The sequence below is a fragment of the Mya arenaria genome, chromosome 3, assembly GCF_026914265.1.
Source record: "Mya arenaria isolate MELC-2E11 chromosome 3, ASM2691426v1".
NCBI lineage: Eukaryota > Metazoa > Mollusca > Bivalvia > Myida > Myidae > Mya > Mya arenaria.
In genome coordinates this window covers 86184993-86212674 of record NC_069124.1, presented here as the reverse complement: position 1 = coordinate 86212674, position 27682 = coordinate 86184993, and the positions used below count along the sequence as shown (strand labels likewise).

Below are 27682 nucleotides of genomic sequence, written 5' to 3'. Positions count from 1 at the left end.
GAAGACAGCAGTCTCGGTTGGGGTTAAACTGCTCATCGACAGCACTTAATGATAAGTGCAACACGGCCCGATGCAAATCTCTCCGGACGGAGAGAGCGGGCAGGAACAACCAGAAAATTTAGTCAAACTGCCAATATCTTGGAGCAGGGAAATTTGTCAAAATGCCTGGGGTCACGAGTGTTCCAAACATTAAAATTGTTTTGGGATAAATCCGGCTAAAAATACAATGAAAACTGCCGGGACATGCCAAGTATGCTCTCGCAAGGGCTGTCAAAATCCCGTCTGTCGGAAACCACCCGCTGTCATAAGTCCCCTTTGTCCCGCCCTCTTCACCTCCGGTGGGAAAAACATTGATAGGTACATATACGTGCTATTCTTATTCTATTTTCAACAGTTATATACAACCTTCCGTGAATGCAACTTTTACTGATAATAGTTTCTATTGATAATTGGTGTGAATAGTGTGTGTTGTTGTGAAGCTTTCGATCCATATGCCAGTAAATAAGTTTTTCGTGGATGTTTAGAACACTAGAAGTGGGTGTGGTTTCTATTGCATTATCGGAATGATACTTTATTATCCAAACTGGCAACAGCTCTATTAATAGAAGGTGCGGTGGGTTTAGATGATGCGGTGAGTTTAGATGGTACGGTGGGTTTAGATGGTACGGTGGGTTTAGATGGTGTGGTGAGTTTAGAAGGTGCTGTGGGTTTAGATGGTGCGGTGAGTTTAGATGGTGCGGTGGGTTTAGATGGTGCGGTGGGTTTAGATGGTGTGGTGAGTTTATATGGTGCGGTGGGTTTAGATGGTGTGGTGAGTTTAGATGGTGCGGTGGGTTAAGATGGTGTGGTGAGTTTAGTTGGTGCGGTGGGTTTAGATGGTGTGGTGGGTTTAGATGGTGTGGTGAGTTTAGATGGTGCGGTGGGTTTAGATGGTGCGGTGGGTTTAGATGATGTGGTGAGTTTATATGGTGCGGTGGGTTTAGATGGTGTGGTGAGTTTAGATGGTGCGGTGGGTTAAGATGGTGTGGTGAGTTTAGTTGGTGCGGTGGGTTTAGATGGTGTGGTGGGTTTAGATGGTGCGGTGGGTTTAGATGGTGTGGTGAGTTTATATGGTGTGGTGGGTTTAGATGGTGTGGTGAGTTTAGATGGTGCGGTGGGTTTAGATGGTGTTGTGAGTTTAGATGGTGCGGTGGGTAGATGGTGTGTTGAGTTTAGATGGTGCGGTGGGTTTAGATGGTGCGGTGGGTTTAGATGGTGTGGTGGGTTTAGATGGTGTGGTGAGTTTAGATGGTGCGGTGGGTTTAGATGGTGTGGTGGGTTTAGATAGTGCGGTGGGTTTAGATGGTGTGGTGAGTTTAGATGGCGCGGTGGGTTTAGATGGTGTGGTGAGTTTAGATGGTGTGGTGGGTTTAGATGGTGTGGTGACTTTAGTTGGTGCGGTGGGTTTAGATGGTGTGGTGGGTTTAGATGGTGTGGTGAGTTTAGAAGGTGCGGTGGGTTTAGATGGTGTGGTGGGTTTAGAAGGTGCAGTGGGTTTAGATGGTGTGGTGGGTTTAGATGGTGTGGTGAGTTTAGATGGTGCGGTGGGTAGATGGTGTGGTGAGTTTAGATGGTGTGGTGGGTTTAGATGGTGTGGTGAGTTTAGATGGTGTGGTGGGTTTAGATGGTGTGGTGAGTTTAGATGGTGCGGTGGGTAGATGGTGTGGTGAGTTTAGATGGTGTGGTGGGTTTAGATGGTGTGGTGGGTTTAGATGGTGTGGTGGGTAGATGGTGTGGTGAGTTTAGATGGTGCGGTGGGTTTAGATGGTGCGGTGGGTTTAGATGATGTGGTGAGTTTATATGGTGCGGTGGGTTTAGATGGTGTGGTGAGTTTAGATGGTGCGGTGGGTTTAGATGGTGTGGTGAGTTTAGATAGTGAGGTGAGTTTAGATGGTGCGGTGGGTTTAGATGGTGTGGTGAGTTTAGATCGTGCGGTGGGTTTAGATGGTGTGGTGAGTTTAGATGGTGCGGTGGGTTTAAATGGTGCGGTGAGTTTAGATGGTGCGGTGGGTAGATGGTGTGGTGAGTTTAGATGGTGCGGTGGGTTAAGATGGTGTGGTGAGTTTAGATGGTGCGATGGTTTTTGATGATACGGTGGGTTTAGATGGGTCGGTGGGTTTAGATGATCTGGTGGGTTTGGATGGTGCGGTGGGTTTAGATGGTTCGGTGAGTTTATATGGTGCGGTGTGTTTAGATGGTGTGGTGAGTTTAGATGGTGCGGTGGGTTTAGATGGTGTGGTGAGTTTAGATAGTGAGGTGAGTTTAGATGGTGCGGTGGGTTTAAATGGTGCGGTGAGTTTAGATGGTGCGGTGGGTAGATGGTGTGGTGAGTTTAGATGGTGCGGTGGGTTAAGATGGTGTGGTGAGTTTAGATGGTGCGATGGTTTTTGATGATCCGGTGGGTTTAGATGGTGCGGTGGGTTTAGATGATCTGGTGGGTTTGGATGGTGCGGTGGGTTTAGATGGTTCGGTGAGTTTATATGGTGCGGTGGGTTTAGATGGTGTGGTGAGTTTAGATGGTGCGGTGGGTTTAGATGGTGTGGTGAGTTTAGATAGTGAGGTAGGTTTAGATGGTGCGGTGGGTTTAGATGGTGTGGTGAGTTTAGATCGTGCGGTGGGTTTAGATGGTGTGGTGAGTTTAGATGGTGCGGTGGGTTTAAATGGTGCGGTGAGTTTAGATGGTGCGGTGGGTAGATGGTGTGGTGAGTTTAGATGGTGCGGTGGGTTAAGATGGTGTGGTGAGTTTAGATGGTGCGATGGTTTTTGATGATCCGGTGGGTTTAGATGGTGCGGTGGGTTTAGATGATCTGGTGGGTTTGAATGGTGCGGTGGGTTTAGATGGTTCGGTGAGTTTATATGGTGCGGTGGGTTTAGATGATGTGGTGGGTTTAGATGGTGTGGTGGGTTTAGATGTTGTGGTGGGTTCTGTAGGCATGGTGAGTTAAGATGGTGTGGTGGGTTTAGATGGTGTGGTGGGTTTTGTAGGCATGGTGAGTTAAGATGGTGTGGTGGGTTTAGATGGTGTGGTGGGTTTTGTAGGCATGGTGAGTTTAGATGGTGCTGTGGGTTTAGATGGTGTGGTGGGTTTTGTAGGCATGGTGAGTTTAGATGGTGTGGTGGGTTTAGATGGTGTGGTGGGTTTTATAGGCATGATGCGTTTAGATGGTGCTGTGGGTTTAGATGGTGTGGTGGGTTTTGTAGGCATGGTGAGTTAAGATGGTGCTGTGGGTTTAGATGGTGTAGTGAGTTAAGATGATGCGGTGGGTTTAGATGGTGTGGTGAGTCTAGATGGTGTGGTGGGTTTAGATGGTGCGTTGGGTTTAGATGGTGTGGTGGGTTTAGATGGTGTTGTTGGTTTGGTAGGCATGGTGGGTTTTGATGATGCGGTGGGTTTTTGATGGTGTGGTGAGTTTTTATTGTGTGTTGGGTTTGGTCGAGGATGGCCGTTGCGATTTTACTTGAGTCAGCATTTGGTCAAGTTTGGCATGCAAGCCACTGCCATGCACATATCTCAGAAACTACCTTGTATCTGATGAAACTCTTCTCATCATCTCTTGAATTAATGTAAATCATAATGTTTATATTTCTTTTCAATTTGTACTGTATTACGCGAAAATTCCAGTGCCAGCTAATGCAATTGATCTTAAACTTCCTCAAGCTTTTCAGTGGCACCAATGAACCGTTGATTAAATTATATGTACCTTAACAATTGCGGTAATTTCATTAAATAGGAGCGTGCTGTTCTCCGATCTAAGTATTGTGCATGGAACGGTGGTTATCTACCAATTATATGAAGTTCGTCCATGTTTTGGTAAGTGAATTTGTAAGGTATCAGGTAGTAGTGTTTACGAAATGTGTTAAAATGGCGTGGCTAAGGTCAGCGTTGGTCCTTTTTTAGAGGTCTTCTGCTTCTAAGATAGTTGAACAATTTTCATCATTAACTTAACAAAGTTTCTACTAATTGAACAATGGAAAATACTGGGACAGGCCCAATAGACAATCATACTGTCTGTTTCGAATAATTAGTTTGTAACATTGATTTGTTTCAAATTAGTTAAAGTATTTCACTTAGACGGAGCTTGACTTTTAAACGTCTGTAAGTGATCGTCTAGTTTCACCAATCAAACGTATACATTTACCCAGTTATGTGGTTGAACCATTCTAAGACGAATGACTGCAGTGACTGTGGACGGAAAACGAAGCGATCTGATAGTTTTGTGTATGCATGTCTGTGATCATCTACAGCTGGCGTTTAGTGCTGTGTGAGATGGCCGTAAAATAGCTGTGTGAGATGGCCGTAAAATAGCTGTGTGAGATGGCCGTAAATAGCTTTGTGAGATGGCCGTAAAATAGCTGTGTGAGATGGCCGTAAAATAGCTGTGTGCGATGGCCGTAAATAGCTTTGTGAGATGGCCGTAAAATAGCTGTGTGAGATGGCCGTTAATAGCTTTGTGAGATGGCCGTAAAATAGCTAAGTGAGATGGCCGTAAAATAGCTTTGTGAGATGGTCGTAAAATAGCTGTGTGCGAAGGTTGTAAAATAGCTGTGTGAGATGGCCGTAAAATAGCTGTGTGAGGTGGCCGTAAAATAGCTATGATGGCCGTAAAATAGCTGTGTGAGATGGCCGTAAATAGCTGTGTGATATGGCCGTAAATAGTTTTGTGAGATGGCCGTAAATAGCTGTGTGATATGGCCGTAAAATAGCTGTGTGGGATGGCCATAAAATAGCTGTTTGAGATGGCCGTAAAATAGCTGTGTGAGATGGCCGTAAAGAGCTGTGTGAGATGGCCGTAAATAGCTGTTTTAGATGGCCGTAAAAAAGCTGGTGGGACAGCCGTAAATAGCTGTGTGAGATGGCCGTAAATGTATGTGTAACATGGCCGTAAAATAGCTGTGTGAGATGCCCGTAAAATAGCTGTGTGAGATGGCCGTAAAATAGCTGTGTGGGATGGCCGTAAAATAGCTGTGTTGGATGGCCTTAAATAGCTGTGTGGGATGGCCGTAAATAGCTGTGTGATATATTTGTAAATAGTTTTGTGAGATGTCCGTAAATAGCTTTGTGAGATGGCCGTAAAATAGCTGTGTGAGATGGCCGTAAATAGATGTTTGAGATGGCCGTAAAAAAGCTGTGTGAGATGGTCGTAAAATAGCTGTGTGAGAATGCCGTAAAATAGCTGTGTGGGACAGCCGTAAATAGCTGCTTGAGATTGCCGTAAATAGATGTGTAAGATGGCCGTAAAATAGCTGTGTGAGATGGCCGTAAAATAGCTGTGTGGGATTGCCGTAAAATAGCTTTGTGCGATGACCGTAAATAGCTGTGTGAGATGGCCGTAAATAGCTGTGTGAGGTGGCCGTAAATAGCTGTGTGAGATGGCCGTAAAATAGCTGTTTGAGATGGCCGTAAAATAGCTGTGTGAGATGGCCTTAAATAGCTGTGTGGGGTGGCCGTAAATAGCTGTTTGAGATGGCAGTAAAATAGCTGTGTGAGATGGCCGTAAAATAGCTGCATCGTACTACGTCAACAACTAATTAAAAGCAATTATTTTCTTATTATTCGGGATCATTTTATATGACCGTGAACATGATCGTGAAAATATGCATACGGCCTTTGGCAGCACAAACAGCATACAAAATGAAAACGGCAGTTTCTTTTGAATAAAAACTTTTCATTTAAAATTGAAAACGTGCTGAAGCGGGTTCTAGCTGCTCAATTCAAAGAGACTGCTCCTTCCAGACCATGGATGTATCAGTTGGTGCTGCCTTAGGGTTTCCCTTCTAGAAGTTCTGTTTAAATCATTATGTCGTTCATCATGCAAATGCTATAATAGGTGTTTATCTTAAAAAGAAATGCAAAACACAATTTATCCTTCATGGTTACATTTTCGAATGCTATAATAGATATATCTGACAACTCCTTGCCATATGCCACGCCCCGTTCATTAGCATTGATCAGCCATTCGTAGACGGCAAGGTAGAATGCATAACCATGCTTGCTTCTCCGCTTCATATATGAAGTACAGACTTAACCGAATATCTATATAAACTGGATCTAATAATCATTAGACGCCGAAGATTGGTTTTCAAATACATTGTTTTACCAATGTGCTTGGCTTCTTTAGACTTGCATTGTAATAATAAATAGTCTTACACTGTTAATGTTGCTATTTTCTCTTCCAAACTTTAATTTTGTATGCATTTAAATCTGATGATATTATGCTAGGCTAGGCTAAGGATTAATAGGAATAAGAATTTGAAAGAATTTAGGACTAGATATATGTGGTGAGCGACCACTATAAATGGTGGAGACTTGACTGCGATAGTAGTGAACTGATTGTGTTGAGGATGCTAAGAAGCGGTTTTCTGTAATTCTCCGACACTATGCTCCAGTCTGCCCCGGTGGATACATCGTATATCCACCGACTTATCTACCTCGCCGTGGCCCTCGGAATAAAGGTCGTACTAGGTATGTCGGGTGCTTTTCAGATATGTTGAAATGAGAGAACTTTACAGTTTGGACAAAGGTTTGCTTTTCTTGTGGAATCTTAATTTAATTCATTTTTGCGATATAATAATCGTTGAAAACTTTGAAATATTAAATAGTTTACTATGAGTTCAATTGAGATATAATTTATGATGTGGATTTATTTTACAATTAAAGAGTCTATGAAAATTGTTATGGTTATTTTTATAAATCTTCATTTTTGCAATGAAACATAACCACTGAATTTTTTTTAATTGTTATCATTTGTTATCAATTGTTTTTGCTGACATTCCCATGGCGATAATACCAACCACTGATTTTTTTTAAATTGTTATCATTCACATCTTATTTCATTAAGTTTAAAAGTACTCTTAGGTAAATGTGTGCAGTGAATTAATATTTTATCATATTGTCGTCTATAGACAAATGTAACCATGCCGATATTTGCAATGCTGACCGGCAATTTTGTATGTTTACGAAGTGTTCAGACTGTATTTAACTAATATTATCGATGATGGTATATTTGTTATGTAGTTCAATAGATCGTATATGTATTTTTGTTAGTCATGCATGTTATGACGATTTGATTAAGATTTTGAAAAGAATTTTATCATTTGACATTATAATCTTCGGCCTTCTAAAGGGACATGCCAAAGATTTTTTTCTATCGTTGAATCCCCAAGTATTGTTAATGGTTTATTGCTGCTCCGGCGATTCATTCCTCCACAGGCGATGTCTGTATTTATGAGTTTATACCATTTTTTTTTACTTGAAACATAAATGTCTTCAAATTGATGCTGACTCCGATCCGGCTTTGTGTTTCTACAATTGATAAATGTGGGAACTGAATGTGGAAGGCAGAGTTCCCCTAAACTAGTAGAACCCCCAGTGTCGCTTCTGTTTTTGCTGACATTCCCATGGCGATAATACCAACATTTATTTATAAGACATCGTACTGTTTTTATGCAATCTGTTTTGATGAATTGTGACGACTCTCAATGAATGAACATTGTGCCTCGAAAGTCCTCCTGATGTCTGTGATTAGTGGGGTTGTCCCTGTACGTGCCGTTGTGTTCTTATTCTAAAAGTGGTAGTGTTGGCAATTTAACACTACGGGTTATAATATAGTAGATAATTATGCGTTTGGATGCGAGGTGCCTGCTGTGCTATTGAACTGGTGTCTGTGTATGCAATTTAGAGCACTAATTGTTCTGGTGTTCTATATAAAGCGTCTGCTAAAACAGCTTTGATATAACATTAATCGGATTTTAGAGGATAATTATTTGTTTCAGTATAACATCGCGATATATTCCACCGAGTAAGCACCAAAAGCTATAACAATTTCCTGTCGCGTTAACGGGGTGACATTTATTGCGATTGTACACTGAAAACATATATGTATTCTATGCTTAAAAGGATATACAACGACAGTTTAATGTAGTCTTCCAGTATGGCGTGCCAAATTAAATTTGAACGTTACATAACTTCGGAATAACGACGTTAAAATTGCGTCGCAGCCCGCTTTGCGCGCTGAGGTTTAATATGGACGTTAGAGCGGGCTAAAATTCTATAATCCACCGGAAATGATTTTTGTATATTGATTATAACGCTTTAATTACAGTAAAACCGTGTTAGAATTGCTATAATATACGCATTGTCTTTAATAAATAGCTTGGGTAACCAATTGCTTAATCCTATGTAATATAATTATGAACGATATACAGGACATAAGGATATCAAACAGAAAACGAGTTTATTTATAAGTGCTGAATTGCCTCTCATAACATTCATTACGCTACAACTTAATAGTAAGACGATAAACGATATCGTATGATGTTCGTAATACAATGGAAATTACTCTCATTTTCTCGATGGGTGTCTGCTTGGTTTTTGGCTCACGCGCGTTCAATAAGCTCGTGTTCTGTGTGTGTCTTGGGCCAGTCCCTGTGTCTGGGAACTGTCATTGTGTCTTGGGCCTGTCCCTGTGTCTGGGCACTGTCCCTGTGTCTGGGCACTGTGTCTGGTGTGTCTGGGCACTGTCACTGTGTCTGGGGTCTGTCACTGTGTCTTGGGCCTGTCCCTGTGTCTGGGGACTATCCCTGTGTCTGGAGACTGTCACTGTGTCTGGAGACTGTCACTGTGTCTGGGCCTGTCCCTGTGTCTGGAGACTGTCACTGTGCCATGGGCCTGTACCTGTTTCTGGAGACTGTCACTGTGTCTGGGAACTGTCACTGTGTCTGGGCACTGTCCCTGTGTCTGGAGACTGTCACTGTGTCTGGGGACTGCCACTGTGTCTGGGCACTGTGTCTGGGGACTGTCCCTGTGTCTGGGAACTGTCACTGTGTCTGAGAACTGTCACTGTGTCTGAGAACTGTCACTGTGTCTCAGGACTGTCCCTGTGTCTGGGCACTGTCACTGTGTCTGGGCACTGTCACTGTGTCTGGGCACTGTCACTGTGTCTGAGAACTGTCACTGTGTCTCAGGACTCTCCCTGTGTCTGGAGACTGTCACTGTGTCTGGGGACTGCCACTGTGTCAGGGCACTGTGTCTGGGACTGTCCTTGTGTCTGGGAACTGTCACTGTGTCTGGGAACTGTCACTGTGTCTGAGAACTGGCACTGTGTCTGGGAACTGTCACTGTGTCTGAGAACTGTCACTGTGCCTGGGAACTGTCACTGTGTCTGGGCACTGTCCCTGTGTCTGGGCACTGTCACTGTGTCTTGGGACTGCCACTGTGTCTGGGCACTGTGTCTGGGGACTGTCCCTGTGTCTGGGAACTGTCACTGTGTCTGGGAACTGTCACTGTGTCTGAGAACTGTCACTGTGTCTGGGCACTGTCACTGTGTCTGGGAACTGTCAATGTGTCTGGGACTGTCCCTGTGTCTGGAGACTGCGCCTGTGTCTCAGGACTGTCCCTGTGTCTGGAGACTGCCCCTGTGTCTCAGGACTATCCCTGTGTCTGGAGACTGCCCCTGTGTCTGGAGACTGCCCCCTGTGTCTCAGGACTATCCCTGTGTCTGGAGACTGCCCCTGTGTCTGGAGACTGCCCCTGTGTCTCAGGACTGTCCCTGTGTCTGGAGACTGCCCCCTGTGTCTCAGGACTGTCCCTGTGTCTCAGGACTGTCCCTGTGTCTGGAGACTGCCCCTGTGTCTGGGCACTGTCTCTGTGTCTGGAGACTGCCCCTGTGTCTGGAGACTGTTCCTGTGTCTGTAGACTGCCTCTGTGTCTGGAGACTGTCCCTGTGTGTGTAGACTGCCTCTGTGTCTCAGGACTGTCTCTGTGTCTGGCTGGAGACTGCCACTGTGTCTAGGGACTGTCACTATGTCAGGGCACTGTCACTGTGTCTGGGGACTGCCACTGTGTCTGGGGACTGTCTCTGTGTCTAGGGACTGTCACTGTGTCTGGGGACTGTCCCAGTGTCTGGGGACTGTCACTGTGTCTGGGGACTACTGTCACTGTGTCTTGAGACTGTCTCTATGTCTGGGGACTGCCCCTGTGTCTGGAGACTGACCCTGTGTCTGGGGACTGCCCCTGTGTTTGGAGAGTGTCACTGTGTCTGGGGACTGTCAGTGTGTATGGATACTGCCCTTGTGTCTGTGGACTATTACTGTGTCTGAGAACTGGCACTGTGTCTTGGAACTGTCACTGTGTCTGAGAACTGTCACTGTGCCAGGGAACTGTCACTGTGTCTGGGCACTTTCTCTGTGTCTGGGCACTGTCACTGTGTCTGGGGACTGCCACTGTGTCTGGGCACTGTGTCTGGGGACTGTCCCTGTGTCTGGGAACTGTCACTGTGTCTGAGAACTGTCACTGTGTCTGGGGACTGTCACTGTGTCTGGAGACTGTCCCTGTGTCTAGAGACTGTCACCGTGTCTGGAGACTGTCCCTGTGTCTGGAGACTGTCACCGTGTCTGGGGACTGTCCCTGTGTCTAGAGACTGTGCCTGGGGACTGTCACTGTGTCTGGGGACTGTCCCTGTGTCTGGAGACTGTCCCTGTGTCTGTGGGCTGTCATTGTGTCTGGGGACTGTCACTGTGTCTATAGACTGTCCCTGTGTCTAGAGACTGTAACTGTGTCTGGGGATTGTCCCTGTGTCTGGAGACTGTCGTTGTGTCAAGGGACTCACTGTGTCGGGGAACTGTCCCTGTGTCTGGAGATGCTGTATCTGGAGCCTGGCACTGTGTCAGGGGACTGTCACTGTGTCGGGGGACTGTCCCTGTGTCTGGAATTGCTGTGTCTGGAGCCTGTCACTGTGTCTATGGACTGTAACAGTGTCTGGAGACTGTCCTTGTGTCTGGAGACTGTCCCTGTGTCTGGAGACTGTCACTGTGTCTGGAGCCTGTCAATGTGTCTGGGGACTGTCTCTGTGTCTGGGAACTGCCCCTGTGTCTGGGGACTCTCCCTGTGTCTGGGGACTTCCCCTGTGTCTTGGGACTGTCTCTGTGTCTACGGACTGCACCTGTGTCCTTATCCATCTGTTTGCCTATCGTACGTATCATCCCTAGATTCTAATAAAATTATCGAAATAAATATTTTTGTTTAAACAGTACTTGTCTACACGAAATGGCTATGGTACAACAGAAAAAATATATATAATGAATTTCTAATCTGGCTCTAATTAAATTCTTTAAGTGTTTTATTAAAATCGTGAAAGTATGGTTGCATATAACTGCTGTATTAAGATAACCTGTCAACGTTCGCGAATTGTTTCGTGTTAAATCAGGTTATCTTACGGTAGTTGGACAGAGCTTATATGTATGCATGCAGTTCGTGTCATATCTCTATGCATGTAGTTCGTGTCATATCTCTATTTGTTTGGGATCGTTCTTGGAATTAAAATGACATTTTATTTCACTTGTAAAATTTAAGAGCTTTGAGATTTCAAACATTTGTATAATGATATTATTTATTTATGTTTAAATTGTAAGTATTTTGACGTAAATACTGACATTTTTTGTGTTGCCTCAACAGGCGACATACACGTTATACTGGTGGTGTCAACAAAACCTTGTGCAAATTATAAATTAAGTATTGATTATCCAATGAACCTTATTGACAGTGTGCGTGGGCATAGCATCTCGGTCAAGTTTGATCTTGCGGTAAAACTCCTCAGTAACTCTTACTTTAAGCCTCTTTAGTATGAAATAATGAAAGGTTTCTGTCGTGTGCGAACAATTACTTAAGTATTTATTATCCAAGCATGATGAAACTTGGTGACAGGGTATGTGGACACAGTTTTTCGGGCAATTTATATCTTTGAGTAACTCGCCGCAGTAAGTATGGAGTTATGCCCCGTTTACAGTCAAATATAGTTGTTTAATTAATTGTTCAGACAATTACTTTTTTAATTAGAACCCAATCTGGGTTTAATTTAAGACAGTGTTTGTAGGCTTATTTACTGACCAAGTTCGATCGGAAAGTAAATCTCACAAAATACATGACGTTTATGCCCTTTTACATTAAAAGGCAACGTCTCATTTCACTGAATTTTAGTTTCTAAAACCTATTGGTCAGTAAAAAAGTTTCACACCTTGCGTCGCAATGTATAGAAAATAATGTTGCATACTTAGCCTAGACCTTCCAATACAAGAATCCGATTGATGTCCTCGCGTCACCGTTTGGAAACTCGATATATTTAAGATGGCGTTAAAGATGGCCGCCAGTACGTTCAAATGTACAATAATCATCTCATTTTTATTTTCCCAATAAAGGAAATATGAAAATGTATTGATAGAATATACTTATAATATATCAATTATATCGAAAATGGCGTCCAAGATGGCTGCCAAATATTATAATTTTCTTGTAAACTCCATTTGATTCTTTGTCAGAAAACATGATTATATTGTTATGATTAATTCACGAGACACTGTATCGGTTGGTTATTTTAACCATGCAGTCCAATTACCTACATTAATCTTAGTTCCAATTAAAACAAATATTGGATACCAGCCCTTTTGTACTGAATCTTTATAACATTGCAGTCATGACGACCAGCCAAGATTATCAACGATATAGCCAATTCTATTTTTATCTTTATTAAGTTTATTAATATATATATATGTTGGGGAATCCTTATGAATCGGGAAGAGGCACGGCAATTTTGAACTATTTTAAACTGTCCTGTTGCTCCTAAGATTCGACGAAAATCATAATACTTTTGCATTGTCTTCGCGTGATCTGACTGCAGTTGTAGCTCAGTTGGGCATAGGCTGAAGCCATGATCTCATTGTCAAATATTGGAGAATCTGGAAACTCGTTGATACAGTATATCCGGCGGAAATAATACTTAGTGGTCGAAATTATATTTTAGCCAATAGGATGGCAGTATTTTACAAATCTACCATTCACTTGTAAATAAGCAATCGGTGAATCATTAGATTTATTCAGAGGCTTAGCCAGTAGACGCAATATATTCTAGACCATTAAGTTGGTTAAAGGGTTACTTGTAAGCACTTATTGATGATGCATCACCATTCATTTTGGTATAGACACCAATACCATTCAACTAATAATAGAAGCTTCATTTCCTAGAACATTGACAATATAGTTGTATTTAATTGTGCAATGGTGCAATGTCTGTTGGACTCCTTCCAAACCTTTAAACGTTGAAGTTTGTTTATCTGGAAGTAATATAGCTATTATTAATCGTTTATAAATGATCTTAGCATATTTGCCCCAAGCGTACCCTAGTATAGTTTCACTTCAAGTGTGTTTATTAATAAAGTATTTCGAGTTTATCTATTAAAATGGTTCAAATAAGGTTATATCAAGACCCCCCCCCCCCACACACACACACACACTCTCTCTCACGCACGCACGCACGCACGCACGCACGCACGCACGCACGCACGCACACACACACACACACACACACACACACACACACCATAAGTCTTGTTTCAGCGGATGGGCTTGGTGATTGCAAGAAATGCTCTTCCAATGAAACTCTCGTTTACAGTAACTGAAATAAACCGCACAATGATATGAATAAACACTCAGACAAATAAACCAGCAGGAAAGAATACTATAACACAAAGGCTTTACACTTTCAAAAAACAGTGCACAAAGTTTGTATCTGCAGAAACGCTGCCACAGGTATGCAATTAATGAAGCAATTGAGGGACATATTGTATAATTACATCGATATTCAAATGTTGATCAAAGGTTCAAGAGCATTGCAGAGGACTTGGCTTGAAAAGCTTATTCAAATTTATAAAATGCAACATGAGTTACAATTGCCCCACATATGTCTCACAGAACGCCGTACAAGCGTGCTCCTAGGCTGCACATTAGCGCGCATGTTATCCCATGTGATATTGAACATGTCATTGAAGCCGCTCTCAAGTTATAAACATATTGAAAACTATACAAATTGTGTTGAATATGAAAAAACAACCCACCTTATTGCATTGACTTAAATGCATTAAAGACATTCAATTTACAATGGCATGTTGACTCTCACGGAACTTTGCGCAACAATGTTAAACACATGATATCTTATTTATATATATGTGCCAAAGACGGCACGCAGTTACTTTGTGCTTGCATTCTGCAATTCATGAGCTGAAAGCGAAACTCTTGTATCTGCTTATCACTGGCACCGGATTTTCAAACTCAATCATTTTTCTAAAAAAAAAAACACAACAACTTACAATTCCTTACTAAAAAATATAAAAAGTATAATACCGAATATGTGAAAAAATATTGAAAAATATAAAAATAAAAAAAATATGCACTTTGTACTGTATAATATACTAACGTTAGTATATTATACAGTACAAAGTGGATATTTTAAAATATATATATATTTTTCAATATTTTTTTACATATTCGGTATTATATTTTTTAGTAAGGACTTATAAGATTTTTCTTGATTTAAAAAAAAAAAAATGATTAAGTTTGAAAATCCGGTGCCAGTGCTGCTTATATTTAATGTCGCTTCGGAGCTTTTCGATGTCACCCCTAAAATTGCACGCACTTGCTCGCATCAAATCCACTTATTTTTGGTTTTGCATGTTAAAGATATTTTGTTCGCAATACTTTGTATTTAGTTCTCTAAATTCACATCATACATTGTTTGATGATACATTGTGCTCAACTTAATGTCTTGATAAATATTGGGCAAGTGTTAGTTAGATTAAGCGCCGTTAACCGGTTAAAACACCCCAGTGATTGCTTAAGATTTTGTTTACCGTGATAAGACAGTTACCATTCAGAACTCCTCGGCCATTTTATCGAAAACAACCTCGGATGTACGGTACATCAGTTGAAGTAATTCGTAAATTTTTAAATTATATCATTAATTAAATGTTGTGTTTTAGAGTTGTATTTATTGATCGAAGTTTAAATTGATTGCCAGTGAAGTGTATTATTGCAAACATAGTTAAGATTATCAAGGTTAACTGCTAAATAAAATTACTACGCGATCTATTAGCAGCGGACTTAAACGTACCGCTTTTTGAGTCTGTAAACCGTCCAAATACATCCGAGGTTGTTTTCGATAAAAATGGCCGAGAAGCTCCGAATGACAGTTACTTTACCTATAACGGTGTTTTGAGAAGTGTGTAATTTGTATTGTCTTATGACGTTGTATTTCTGTCGTGTAGTGTCTGATAGACCTTGATCCCTGTGCCCTTGGTTTAAGCAGTATTAGGCTCTTATATGTTGGGGAATCCTTATTTCAATTTAAAGTACAACACACGTGAGCACTGATACAGTTTGGTGAATAATGCTCTATAGAATGATTTCAATTCGAATAAAACACAATGCGTATTAAACAATACTATAAATTAAACAGCAATGAGAATTGGCGATATTTATTTTGGTCTTGTTATCTCTTCTGCGTTGTGTCTTTAAACAGGACAAATGTACTTTGCGTGTTTTACATAGTGTTTACTGTTTATATACGTCTAGACCAATTTTGTTTCAATTTAGAACATTTTCCCAGAATCATTTCGCATTCAGCATCAATGAGTCGTCTAGCCATCACTTAAATTGCTGATTTGTCATTTAAATCGGAAGTGTCTACTCCGGAACCTCATCAGCAGTTCCTCATTCTTTAATGTAGTGTACAGGATTATATATACTCGCTGATTCTTGTTGAGTTCTGTATTATGGGGCGTTGACAGAGCTGCACTTACCATTGCCACTGATATTTGTTTACGTTCCATTGCCGCATTGTATTTTGTGCTTAAGAAGTATACAACTTTTAAAATATAATATAAAATGCTGAAACGGGTCTATATGGGTATAGGTCTCAGTGCTATAATATTTCTGAAGTTTTAGAACAAAAACACAAACAGTTTTAAGAAGGTAGGAGCATTGATTTATTTTTAGTAGACAAATCCTACAAAGACATTATACATTATCATTATACAAAGAACAATGGAGATAATTGAATGTGATAGATCTTTATATCCAAAGCGCAACTGCAGCTGATAACTTATTCTGATTTGATATGGCATATGGAATCACGAAATGCAGGCGTATTTTGTCAACGTTGAATTAAAATTTGTCATCATTTGAATGTCTTAAACGTTCAATGTCGCTTTATCCGACTTCTCCTAAACCACTTGCACCAGTATCAACCAAGCGTATTATCTGCTTGTAATGACTGTCCTGTAGGAATCCGGTCAAGTGGAGTGAGAAACCGGCCAATGATCTGATTCTGAAATAATTTCAAAGAAATGTTTCTTGAGTGACTCTAAACCGAAGTTGTTAAAGCTTCGTGATACGTAAAAGAACATGAAACACATAGGGTTGAGTCTGGTTATTCATATATGGCTGGTTTTACGGCTGGTTATCCATATATAGCTCTAATAGTGAAAACTTTAAATAAAGAATACTTCTTGCCAGAAACTGATGGCCTGCTATTGGCAACATCAAATGATATACATTTTGAAATAATTTCAAAGAAAGGGCTCTGAATTTTAGAGAATGCCGCTCAATTATGTGCTAATGGACGTTATGTTTTGTGGCGGCTGCACAGCCCGTATTCCGTGTTCTGTGGCGCCTACACAGCCCGTATTCCGTGTTGTGTGGCGGATGCACAGCCTGCATTCTGTGATGTGTGACTGCTGCAAAGCTGACGTTAAATGTTGTGGGGCGGCTGCACAGCTGGCGTTCAGTGTTGTGTGGCGGCTGCACAGCTGGCGTTCCGTGTTGGGTTGGGGCTGAACAGTCTGCGTTCCGTGTTGTTTGACGGCTGCACAGCCTGCGTTCCGTGATGTGTGACTGCTGCACAGCTGGCGTTCCGTGTTGTGTGGATGCTGCACAGCTGAAGTTCAATGTTGTGTGGCTGCTGCACAGCTGGCGTTCAGTGTTATGTGGCGGATGTTCAGCTGGCGTTCAGTGTTGTGGCAGCTGTAAAGCCGGTGCACAGTGTTGTGTGACAGATGCACAGCTGGCGTTCAGTGGTGTATGGCGGCTGTACAGCTGGCGTTGAGTGTTGTGTGGCGGCTGTACAACTGGCGTTGAGTGTTTTGTGGCGGCTGTTCAGCTGGTGTTCAGTGTTGTGTGGCGGCTGTTCAGCTGTCGTTCAGTGTTGTAAGATGGCTGCACAGCTGGCGTTCAGTGTTGTGTGGCGGCTGTACAAGTGGCGTTCAGTGTTGTGTGGCGGCTGTTCAGCTGTTGTACAGTGTTGTAAGGCAGCTGCACAGCTGGCGTTCAGTTATGTGTGGCGGCTGTACAGCTGGCGTTCAGTGTTTTGTGGCGGCTATACAGCTGGCGTTCAGTGTTGTGTGGCGGCTGTATAGCTGGCGTTCAGTGTTGTTTGGCGGCTATACAGCTGGCGTTCAGTGTTTGTGGCGGCTGTATAGCTGGCGTTCAGTTTTGTGTGGCGGCTGTACAGCTGGCGTTCAGTGTTGTAAGGTGACTGCAGCTGGCGTTCAGTGTTGTATGGCGGCCGTACAGCTGTCGTTCAGTGTGGTGTGGCGGTTGTACAGCTGGCGTTCAGTGTTGTATGGCGGCTGTACAGCTGGTGTTTAGTGTTGTATGGCGGCTGTACAGCTTGCCATCAGTGCTGTGTGGCGGGTGTACAGCTGGCGTTTAGTGTTGCATGCCGACTGAACAGCTTGCGTTCAGTATTGTGTGGCGGCTGTACAGCTGGCGTTCAATGTTGTTTGACGGCTGTATAGCTGGCGTTCAATGTTGTTTGACGACTGTACAGATTGCGTTCAGTGTTGTTTGACGGCTGTACATCTGGCCTTCAATCTTGTTTGACGGCTGTACAGATTGCGTTCAGTGTTGTTTGACGGCTGTACAGCTGGCGTTCAGTGTTGTTTGGCGGCTGTACAGCTGGCGTTCAGTGTTGTTTTGCGGCTGTACAGCTGGCTCTCAGTGTTTTATGGCGGCTGTGCAAGTGGCGTTCAGTGATGTTTGTCAGCTGTACAGCTGGCTTTCAGTGTTGTGTGGCGGCTGTATAGCTTGCGTTCATTGTTGTGTGGCGGCTGTACAGGTGGCGTTCATTGTTGTATGGCGGCTGTACAGGTGGCGTTCAGTGTTGTGAGACGGCTGTTCAGCTGGCGTTCAGTGGTGCATGGCGGTTGTACAGCTGGCGTTCAGTGTTGTGAGGCGGCTGTTCAGCTGGCGTTTATTGTTGTATGGCGGCTGTACAGCTGGCGTTCAGTGTTGTGAGACGGCTGTACAGCTGGCGTTCAGTGGTGCATGGCGGTTGTACAGCTGGCGTTCAGTGTTGTGAGACGGCTGTTCAGCTGGCGTTCAGTGGTGCATGGCGGCTGTACAGGTGGCGTTCAGTGTTGCATGGCGGCTGTGCAGGTGGCGTTCAATGTTGCACGGCGGCTGTACAGGTGGCGTTCAGTGGTGCATGGCGGCTGTACAGGTGGCGTTCAGTGTTGCGTGACGGCTGTACAGGTGGCGTTCAGTGGTGCATGGCGGCTGTACAGGTGGCGTTCAGTGTTGCATGGCGGCTGTACAGGTGGCGTTCAGTGTTGCATGGCGGCTGTACATGTGGCGTTCAGTGTTACATGGTTGCTGCACAAGTGGCGTTCAGTGTTGTTAGGCACAAACTTACAAGCGGTATTCATCTGACGACACATGCATGATTGTTTGGACATTCTTGTCCTTTATTTAGTAACACGTCAACGTACAACCGAATGCTGTTATCATACTTTCTATGTAATTTATGCATCCATTTTAATATTAATACCAAAGTTGTTCAACCCGTCGCAGAAAAAGATGGCCACCATTGCATTTGGAAATATATAAGTTGTTCATAACGGAAGGCCCGATGATAAAATAGCTAATAAAATCATACGAATGGTGAATAACAAAAAGGGTCCCACGTAGATATTCGACAATTGTGAACCCAGATCAATAATCAGCGTTACCCTCTGGTTGAAAATCATATGAGCTAGTTTCTTGGCATTGCAGGCGGTGTTTGCTGGGAGATGTTTGATGGTGGCAGTGGTCTATGCATGAAAGCATTCTACATGAACATGAACCGGTCCGAGTGCTGCTCGTTGCAGGGTTCCGCAAGTGTGGCCTGGTCCCCGCACACCGCCACCAACAACATATTCTACCTCAACTTTCTGGCCAGGGGCGCGCCACAGTGTCAGCCCTGTCACAGTAAGTGGGGTCCTTTTGCTTAGGTCAGATAACGCCCCGCGTGCATCCCCCACAAGCATTTTCTAAACGTGTAAGTATGAGTAAGGTTTAAAGCGTCTAATAAAACATTTCGTTTGTTCGTTTACTCTACAAAGTTAGACATTTCCCTAACTTACTTTCAGTAAATATAAAATGATGTTTTACGTAATTATGTGAATGTTTTTTTTTTTACTGTTTAAGCGAACTGTTCAACGGTGACGTGTGGGCACGGACGGGAGTGTCGTACGCGGGACGGCGGCCTCCAGTGCGTCTGCAGCCCAATTTGTCTCCCAACAGACCTGGCGCGCGGCCGCCTCTGTGGCACGGACGGACGGCCGTACAAAAACTCGTGCGTCCTTGAAAAAACCAACTGCCTCACAAACAGACACACCGGTGTTGAGTATTACGGCAAATGCAGAAGTAAGACTTGTTGTTTGATTGAAGAGTTTTTGCACCTCTTGCAATACTTTGAAAAGCAATAAAGTCGCATTTACTGTTCTCTGTTTACCACGGGTAATTCAAGCGGATACATGCCTCATAAACACTTAATCAAGGAATAATCTCAAAGAAATCATCATCGCATGTTGATCAAAACGTCTCTGTTTTAAGTAGTAACCAATTTAAAAGTTTAAAATTGAAATAAACGCACATCACACCAAAATTTAAGAGTTATGACTATATGTAATTAACTTTATCCTGACTTATGATAGAAGGTCTTTAACGAAGAATAAAAGTAACGGTGTATGAAATGAAGTTTAATGATCATGCCGACTGCTACATACTGGGTTCAATCACGTAAATTTGAATTTAAATGTATAAGATATGGGTTATAAATCTAATTTTCTAACACATACAGACAAATAAAATTGCTCCGTCTGGTACTCCGGCTTAGAACGAGCCAAAAGGTCTGCTTAACTACCAAAGACTGAACAGTTCACTTCTTCTCTGACAAATCAATCTTGAATAAGGCAATGTATGGTTTAATGAGCTAATTAATGCATTAGAAAGCTATAATTAAAAAGTTAAATGCAGTCTATAATATTATAAACGTGCTTTTGAAGTTAATAAGTGTGGCCTGAAACTACCGTTTTTATTGATCACTTTACTATGTGTATGTTGTTTGTAAGCCACTCGTCTGTACCGTGTAGGGTCGTGTAAGCGGGTGGACTGCGGACAAGGGTGGCGCTGCCTGGAGGACCAAAACGGTCTCCCGCACTGCGTCAGGTGTGACCTAACATGTACGCGCACCTCACAGCAACACCGCCCCGTCTGCGGTGTGGACGGAAACACGTACATAAACACATGTCAGCTCAAGGCGGCAGTGTGCAGAACCGGAAAGAGCATACGGCTAGCCTACGACGGACCCTGTAACCGTGAGTAGTGTCGACTTGAGATCACAAACATCTGATATACGACACTTAAATATATTAAACTATATTAATATTAGTATATTAGATATTAATCCAAAAGAGACAAAATTGTCATCAAAATAGACGCAGCTTTACCGAACAGAAGAGATAATTTCTTAAGTCTTATACAAAGTATACCATCTTCTTAACCACAGATACTAAATACATTCTTAGTAACCTATCAACATTTACGGCATTTTAATAAATGCCCGTTCTTCATTCAAACGGTGTTTGTTTTCCTTGAATCCATACTAGTTCGACTTCCTTGTACATAACGTAACTTTGACCTTGAACAATACATAAATACTAGTATAAGATGATTGAACACTTGGCGAAAACACAGGTTATACAATAATAAGTCAGATAACAAGCAAGAATACAAATTCATGGACATCAAATTAGATGAGGATAAACCAAAAATGAAAACACAAAAACAAGCATTATTATAATTCAATATATAGAACTGGTCGTCTTATACATACGCTTCTTTGAAAAATGAAGATAGTTTAATGTGTTCTTGTCTATGTGTTGTACTGAACAATTTTTAATACAGATAATGAAGTTTTATGTACATGCATTTCTTTCTGTTACCCGTCAGGCGTACATCACAATAGACACAGCTTTACCCATCAGGCGTAAACTAAAGTTGTGTTCCCTTTTTTCCCCGACTTACCCTATTATTTTTACGTCATTGATATCGATATTAACATTGATTACCTTTTAACATATATATATTGCAGAAACGTACAAATGCTCCAACCACGGGTGTCCGTCTGGTCAGAACTGCCTCGTGAACCCCGTCAACGGCCAGCCAGTGTGCGCCACGTGCAACACTGTTTGTTTGCCGACCGTTGACCAGCCCGTCTGCGGCACAGACGGGCGCACATACAGCAGCTACTGTCACATGACCAGCTCCGCGTGTTCACGAGGTGTCTTCGTCACAACTCGTCGAAATGGCCTGTGCAAGGAAAAGACTAAGAAAATAGGTAATGATGATGATGATGATGATGATAATGATGATGATGATGATGATGATGATGATGATGATGATGATGATGATGATGATGATGATGATGATGATGATGATGATGATGATGAAGAAGACAAGCAGCAGAAGGGGAGGTGTTGATAAAATAATCAGATGAAATTCGATTTATCAATCTCGAAACGAATTGAAGCTGAAAATTGGTGACGAAAATTCGGATATACCTTGTTTGTCGCAGTTTCTCATACACGCCACGCTTCATTTGCTGTTTCATCAGTTCATTTCGTATTTTATTGTATTGTTAAGTTTGCCAATCTGTTCTTTAATTCTTTTTAACTGTTTTCAGACCAATTAAAGGTAAATAAACAGTCGCTTAAATCAAATAAAGAAAATGAAAAGCATCAAAGAAGGCAAAGAAGAAAAGAACGCAGGCAAAAACACAGAAGACAAAAACGAAGAAAGGACAAAAGGAAACAAAAACTTCAAAGAAAGGAAAAGCACGGAACACACGGGGTTAGAAAAAATACCAACACAAAAGGTGGGATATAATTTTGATTGAAAATACGCTCATGATTTGGAGTAGTGAATGTTTGAAATGCACGTTAAAACTTCAAAGAGCTATCAGCATTTATAATTCAGCTTTATTCTTAGCTATATTGGGAAAACCAATTATAAATATCATAATTTTCAATCTGATGTTTATTAGACATGTTAAAGCGCAAATTCAACTTAATCTGCACTGAATCATAGACGCAAAATTGAAATGGTCCTCATGACAGGGTATGGGGTTTAAATGGGCCTCATCACTGGATATGTGGTTTAAATGGGCCTCATCACGGGATATCGGATTTAAATGGGCCTCATCACGGGATATGGGGTTAAGATGGGTCTCATCTCGGGATATGGGGTTTAAATGGGCCTCATCTCGGGATATAGGGTTAAAGTAGGCCTCATCTCGAGATATGAGGTTTAAATGGGCCTCATTACGAAATATGGGGTTTAAATAGGCCTCATCACGGGATATGGAGTTTAAATGGGCCTCATCACGGGATATGGGGTTTAATGGGCATAATCTCGGGATATGGGGTTTTAAATAGGCCTCATCACGGGATATGGAGTTTAAATGGGCCTCATCACGGGATATGGGGTTTAAATGGGCCTCATCTCGGGACGTGGGGTTTAAATGGGCCTCATCACGGGATATGGGGTTAAAGCGGGCCTCATCCCGAGATATGCGGTTTAAATGGGCCTCATCACGGAATATTGAGCTAAAATGGGCCTCACCACGGGAAATGGGATTTAGATGGGCCTCATCTCTGGATATGGAGTTTAAATGAGCCTCATCTCGGGATATGGGCTTGTAATGGGCCTCATCTCGGGATATGGGGTTTTAAATGGGCCTCATCACAGAATGTGGTGTTTAAATGGGCCCCATCACGGGATATGGGGTTAAGATGGGTCTCATCACGGGATATGGGGTTAAAATGGGCCCCACCACGGGAAATGGGATTTAGATGGGCCTCATCTCTGGATATGGAGTTTAAATGAGCCTCATCTCGGGATATGGGCTTGTAATGGGCCTCATCTCGGGATATGGGGTTTTAAATGGGCCATATCACGGAATGTGGTGTTTAAATGGGCCTCACCTCGGGATATGGGGTTAAATTGGGCCTCATCTCGGGATATGGGGTTAAAATGGGCCTCATTACGGAATATGGTGTTTAAATGGGCCTCATCTCGGGATATGGGTTTAAATGAGCCTCATCACAGGATATGGGGTTTAAATGGGCCTCAACACGGGATTTGGAGTTTTAATGGGCCTCAACTCGGGATATGGGCTTTAAATGGGACTCATCACGGGATATGGGGTTTAAATGAACCTCATCTCGGGATATGGGGTTTAAATGGGCCTCATCTCGGGATATGGGGTTTAAATGGGGATCATTACCGAATATGGTGTTTAAATGGGCATCATCTCGGGATATGGGGTTTAAATGAACCTCATCTCGGGATATGGGGTTTAAATGGGCCTCATCTCGGGATATGGGGTTTAAATGGGCATCATTACCGAATATGGTGTTTAAATGGGCATCATCTCGGGATATGGGGTTTAAATGAGCCTCATCACGGGATATGGGGTTTAAATGAGCCTCATCACGGGATATGGGGTTTAAATGAGCCTCATCACGGGATATGGAGTTTAAATGGGCCTCATCACGGTATATGGGTTTTAAATAGGCCTCATCACGGGATATGGGGTTTAAATGAGCCTCATCACGGGATATGGAGTTTAAATGGGCCTCATCACGGTATATGGGTTTTAAATAGGCCTCATCACGGGATATGAGGTTTAATGGGCATAATCTCGGGATATGAGGTTAAAATGGGCCTCATCACGGGATATGGGTTTAAATGAGCCTCATCACGGGATATGGGTTTAAATGAGCCTCATCACAGGATATGGAGTTTAAATGGGCCTCATCTCGGGATATGGGGTTTAATGGGCATCATTACCGAATATGGTGTTTAAATGGGCCTCATCTCGGGATATGGGGTTTAAATGGGCCTCATCACGGTATATGGGTTTAAGATAGGCCTCATCACGGGATATGAGGTTTAATGGGTATAATCTCAGGATATGGGGTTAAAATGGGCCTCATCACGGGATATGGGGTTTAAATGGGCCTCATCTCGGGATATGGGTTTAAATGAGCCTCATCACGAAATATGGAGTTTAAATGGGCCTCATCACGGGATATGGCGTTTATATGGGCCTCATCACGGGATATGGGGTTTAAATAGGCCTCATCACGGGATATGAGGTTTAATGGGCATAATCTCGGGATATGGGGTTAAAATGGGCCTCATCACGGGATATGGGGTTTAAATGGGTCTCATTTCGGAATATGGGGTTTAAATGGGCCTCATCTCGGGATATGGGGTTTAAATGGGCCTCATCTCGGGATATGGGGTTTAGATGGGCCTCATCTCGGGATATATAGTTTAAATGGGCATAATCTCGGGATATCGAGTTTAAATGGGCCTCATCACGGGATATGGGGTTTAATGGGCCTCATCACGGGATATGAGGATTAATTGGCCTCATCTCGAGATATGGGGTAAAGATGGGCCTCATCACGGGAAATTGGGTTTAAATGAGCTTCATCTCAGGATATGGGGTTAAGATGGGCCTCATCACGGGATATGGGGTTTAAATGAGCTTCATCTCAGGATATGGGGTTTAAATGGGCCTCATCATGGGATATGAGGTTTAATGGGCCTCATCACGGAATAAGAGGTTTAATTGGCCTCATCACGGGATATGGGGTTAAGATAGGCCTCATCACGGGATATGGGGGTTAAATGAGCTTCATCTCGGGATATCGGGTTGAGATGGGCCTCATCACGGGATATGGGGTTTAAATGAGCTTCATCTCGGGATATCGGGTTGAGATGGGCCTCATCACGGGATATGGGGTTTAAATGAGCTTCATCTCGGGATATGAGGTTTAATGGGCCTCATCTCGGGATATGAGGTTTAATGGGCCTCATCTCGGGATATGGGGTTTAAATGAGCTTCATCACGGAATATGGGGTTTTAATGGGCCTCATCACGGAATATGGGGATTTAATGGGCCACATCACGGGATTTGAGGTTTAATGTTTGTTATACCCTTTCAAGAAACTGCCAACCTGTTTCTATTGCATTTTATCAGGTAGTTTTTACGTATCCTGGTTAACATTTAAATATTAGTATTTTAAATAAATCATGCTTCTCTTTTGGAGGTCAGTCGGTAGGTTAATCTGTTGATTTTGTCGGGATGATAACTCAAGGGTCAACGGATTTAAATACTTTTTGGGACCCATGTTCATTTAATACCATATATACTGGTCATTTTTGACTTAAGATTAAGTTTTTTTCGACGGAGTTATGGCCCCGTTTCAGCTAAAGAAAATTAGATCGGGCGATACCTCATAACAGGCACTATGGATTTGGATAAATTTTGCCTCACTTGTTTTACACTTAAGGGCCTTCCGCATTGCAAACGTCGTTTGAAGGACTAAAGCAAAAAATGTTTTTTTATTTAGATTTAAGGTTAAATATTTAGCAAGAATAATATATATATATATCCGTTGCAACATGTGTATCAGTAATTTGGAGTTGAGCAAATGATACGAAATTCAGATTTACAATCAATAAGCATTTGCATGTTCCGGAAATGTCTTTATACAAAATGAATATATCCTTCATGTCACAAGAAGTCAGTCCTACCCAATCAACAATGTCTTGTGGCTTTGTGGTAATTGCAGCTAATTTATGAAAGTGATTTGCATTTTTGTAACTAGGAAATGAATTTTATCCGCTATGTTTCATTATTTTCTTATCTCATAATATATCATCAAGAACCCACAAGACATTGTTCATTAGGTAGTCTGGGGCATTTTGACACAAAAAATAGTTATATTGTAGAAAAGCGTTTCCGAGGAAATGCAAATGCTTTCTTACCCAAAATCTGATACAATTATTTTTCGTAATATTTGGGCAACTCCTTAAAACCCCAAAACATCATGCATAGAATGTTTGTTTTCCTCGGAAATATTGCTCCTCAAAACTTGATATAACATGAACTTTTGAAATGGTTTAATCTTTGGCCTTCTCAACCCACTGTGGAAGGCCCTTAAATACTTGTTTTCAAACTCTTATACAAATTAAGTTTTGCAAAAGAAAACGGCCATGAAAGGGTCAACGAATTTAAATAATTTTAGTGCATGGACTTAGTACATAGGTTTAAAACCATAATACATATATATATGTCTGTGTGATTATTTCAAATTGGAGATAGTCATGGTGTGATGTGGAGGTAGATGACATTTAATTCGACCTAAAGAAAGAGTTAAACTCATCATCCATTTTTATCTGATCTGTGTCGTTGTTAAGCCTTGCTCAATACGTCAGCCCCCCCCCCTCCCCCCACACACACATAAAATCAAGTTATTAGCTGAATAATTATGTGCCTATTTGTTGCAGCCAAGTCTAGCCGTGAAGCAGCCAAGGTCAAATTACAGACGCACGTGGGAAACGACACCTGATGTGTTACTGAAGAGGTAAAATAGAGGCTTTATTGTTATTCTAGTAGGTATCGTTTATATGCTCTGCATTACCAGCCACTTTTAAATGCTCAATTCTATTTCATAACAGTCCTATACAGTAATATAATGTAAGTTGATTTAACTAGATGTATTTCCAAAAATAGCATATACCTCAGAGAAGCATCTGTCAACAAAATATAATATTTAAAGAGTTGTAATGGACAGACCCACTGCCCCTAGATTTACGAGTGATATATCGAACATTAGCTTGGTAGGCCACTATATTTCTAGATATATTTTCAGTGTTGGACATGAGCTGGGCGTACAGGGTAAACAGTTTGTGATATTACAGGGCCCCACCCGGGGTCGAACATTATGGGCGCTGGACGCCAGATCTCCTCCGGATATACATAGCTTTCATCCAGTACGTCGGTGTAATTATGTGTTTACAGTTGTAGAAAAAAACTTGTTAGTTGTGTATTTATGTCAAATAACTACTTACAAAACATGATGGCGCATATATCAGTTTGTTGTTGTTTTTGCCTCCAATTTTGAAAGGGTGTGCGTGTATCTTTGCTTTTGTTATCCCGTTTGTCCGTCCGAAAATATTGTGTCATGCGTATGCGTACTATTATATGGACACGGCGTACAGGTATAAAGACATGGACACGGCGTTCAAGTATTTAGACATGGACACGGTGTACAAGTATACTTGGACATGGACACGACGTACAAGTATATGGACACGGCATAGACGCATATGGACATGGACACGGTGTTCAAATATATGGACACGGACACGGCGTATAGGTATATGCACACGGTCACGGCGTACATGTAAATGGACATGGACACGGCGTACAATTATATGAACATAGACACGGTGTACAAGTATATAGACACGGACACGGCGTACAGGTATATGGACATAGACACGGTGTACAAGTATATAGACACGGACACGGCGCTCAGGTATATGGACATGGACACCGCGTACAAGTATATGAACATGGACACGGTGTACAAGTATATAGACACGGACACGGCGTACAGGTATATGGACATGGACAC

At 42.3% G+C, this 27682-nt stretch overlaps 2 protein-coding genes across 2 annotated transcripts; both read left to right on the top strand.

The window, feature by feature from the left end:
• The first annotated feature begins 1181 nt into the window (after positions 1-1181).
• Positions 1182-2126, top strand: LOC128226369 (collagen EMF1-alpha-like). The gene is made up of 2 exons (XM_052936247.1): positions 1182-1565; positions 1752-2126. Exons 1-2 carry the CDS (start codon positions 1182-1184, stop codon positions 2124-2126), a joined length of 759 nt encoding a protein of 252 aa, XP_052792207.1.
• A 3908-nt stretch (positions 2127-6034) lies between these two features.
• On the top strand, positions 6035-27122 carry LOC128228916 (follistatin-like). The gene is made up of 8 exons (XM_052940463.1): positions 6035-6502; positions 18914-19108; positions 19328-19546; positions 20275-20499; positions 21276-21521; positions 21867-22058; positions 26550-26626; positions 26915-27122. The coding sequence occupies exons 1-7, from the start codon at positions 6418-6420 to the stop codon at positions 26609-26611; spliced, it is 1224 nt and encodes a 407-aa protein (XP_052796423.1). The 5' UTR covers positions 6035-6417; the 3' UTR covers positions 26612-26626; positions 26915-27122.
• The last annotated feature ends 560 nt before the right edge of the window (positions 27123-27682 follow it).

What these genes read in the sequence shown, in the direction of transcription:
- LOC128226369 (XM_052936247.1), top strand. Translation starts at nt 1,182, where the DNA reads ATGGTGCGGTGGGTAGATGGTGTGTTGAGTTTAGATGGTGCGGTGGGT. An exon ending in TGGTGGGTTTAGATGGTGTG is followed by an intron (nt 1,566 to 1,751) that starts GTGAGTTTAGAT and finishes TGGTGGGTTTAG; the next exon opens with ATGGTGTGGTGGGTAGATGG.
- LOC128228916 (XM_052940463.1), top strand. Translation starts at nt 6,418, where the DNA reads ATGCTCCAGTCTGCCCCGGTGGATACATCGTATATCCACCGACTTATC. An exon ending in CGGAATAAAGGTCGTACTAG is followed by an intron (nt 6,503 to 18,913) that starts GTATGTCGGGTG and finishes TTGGCATTGCAG; the next exon opens with GCGGTGTTTGCTGGGAGATG. An exon ending in CTACGACGGACCCTGTAACC is followed by an intron (nt 20,500 to 21,275) that starts GTGAGTAGTGTC and finishes TATATATTGCAG; the next exon opens with AAACGTACAAATGCTCCAAC.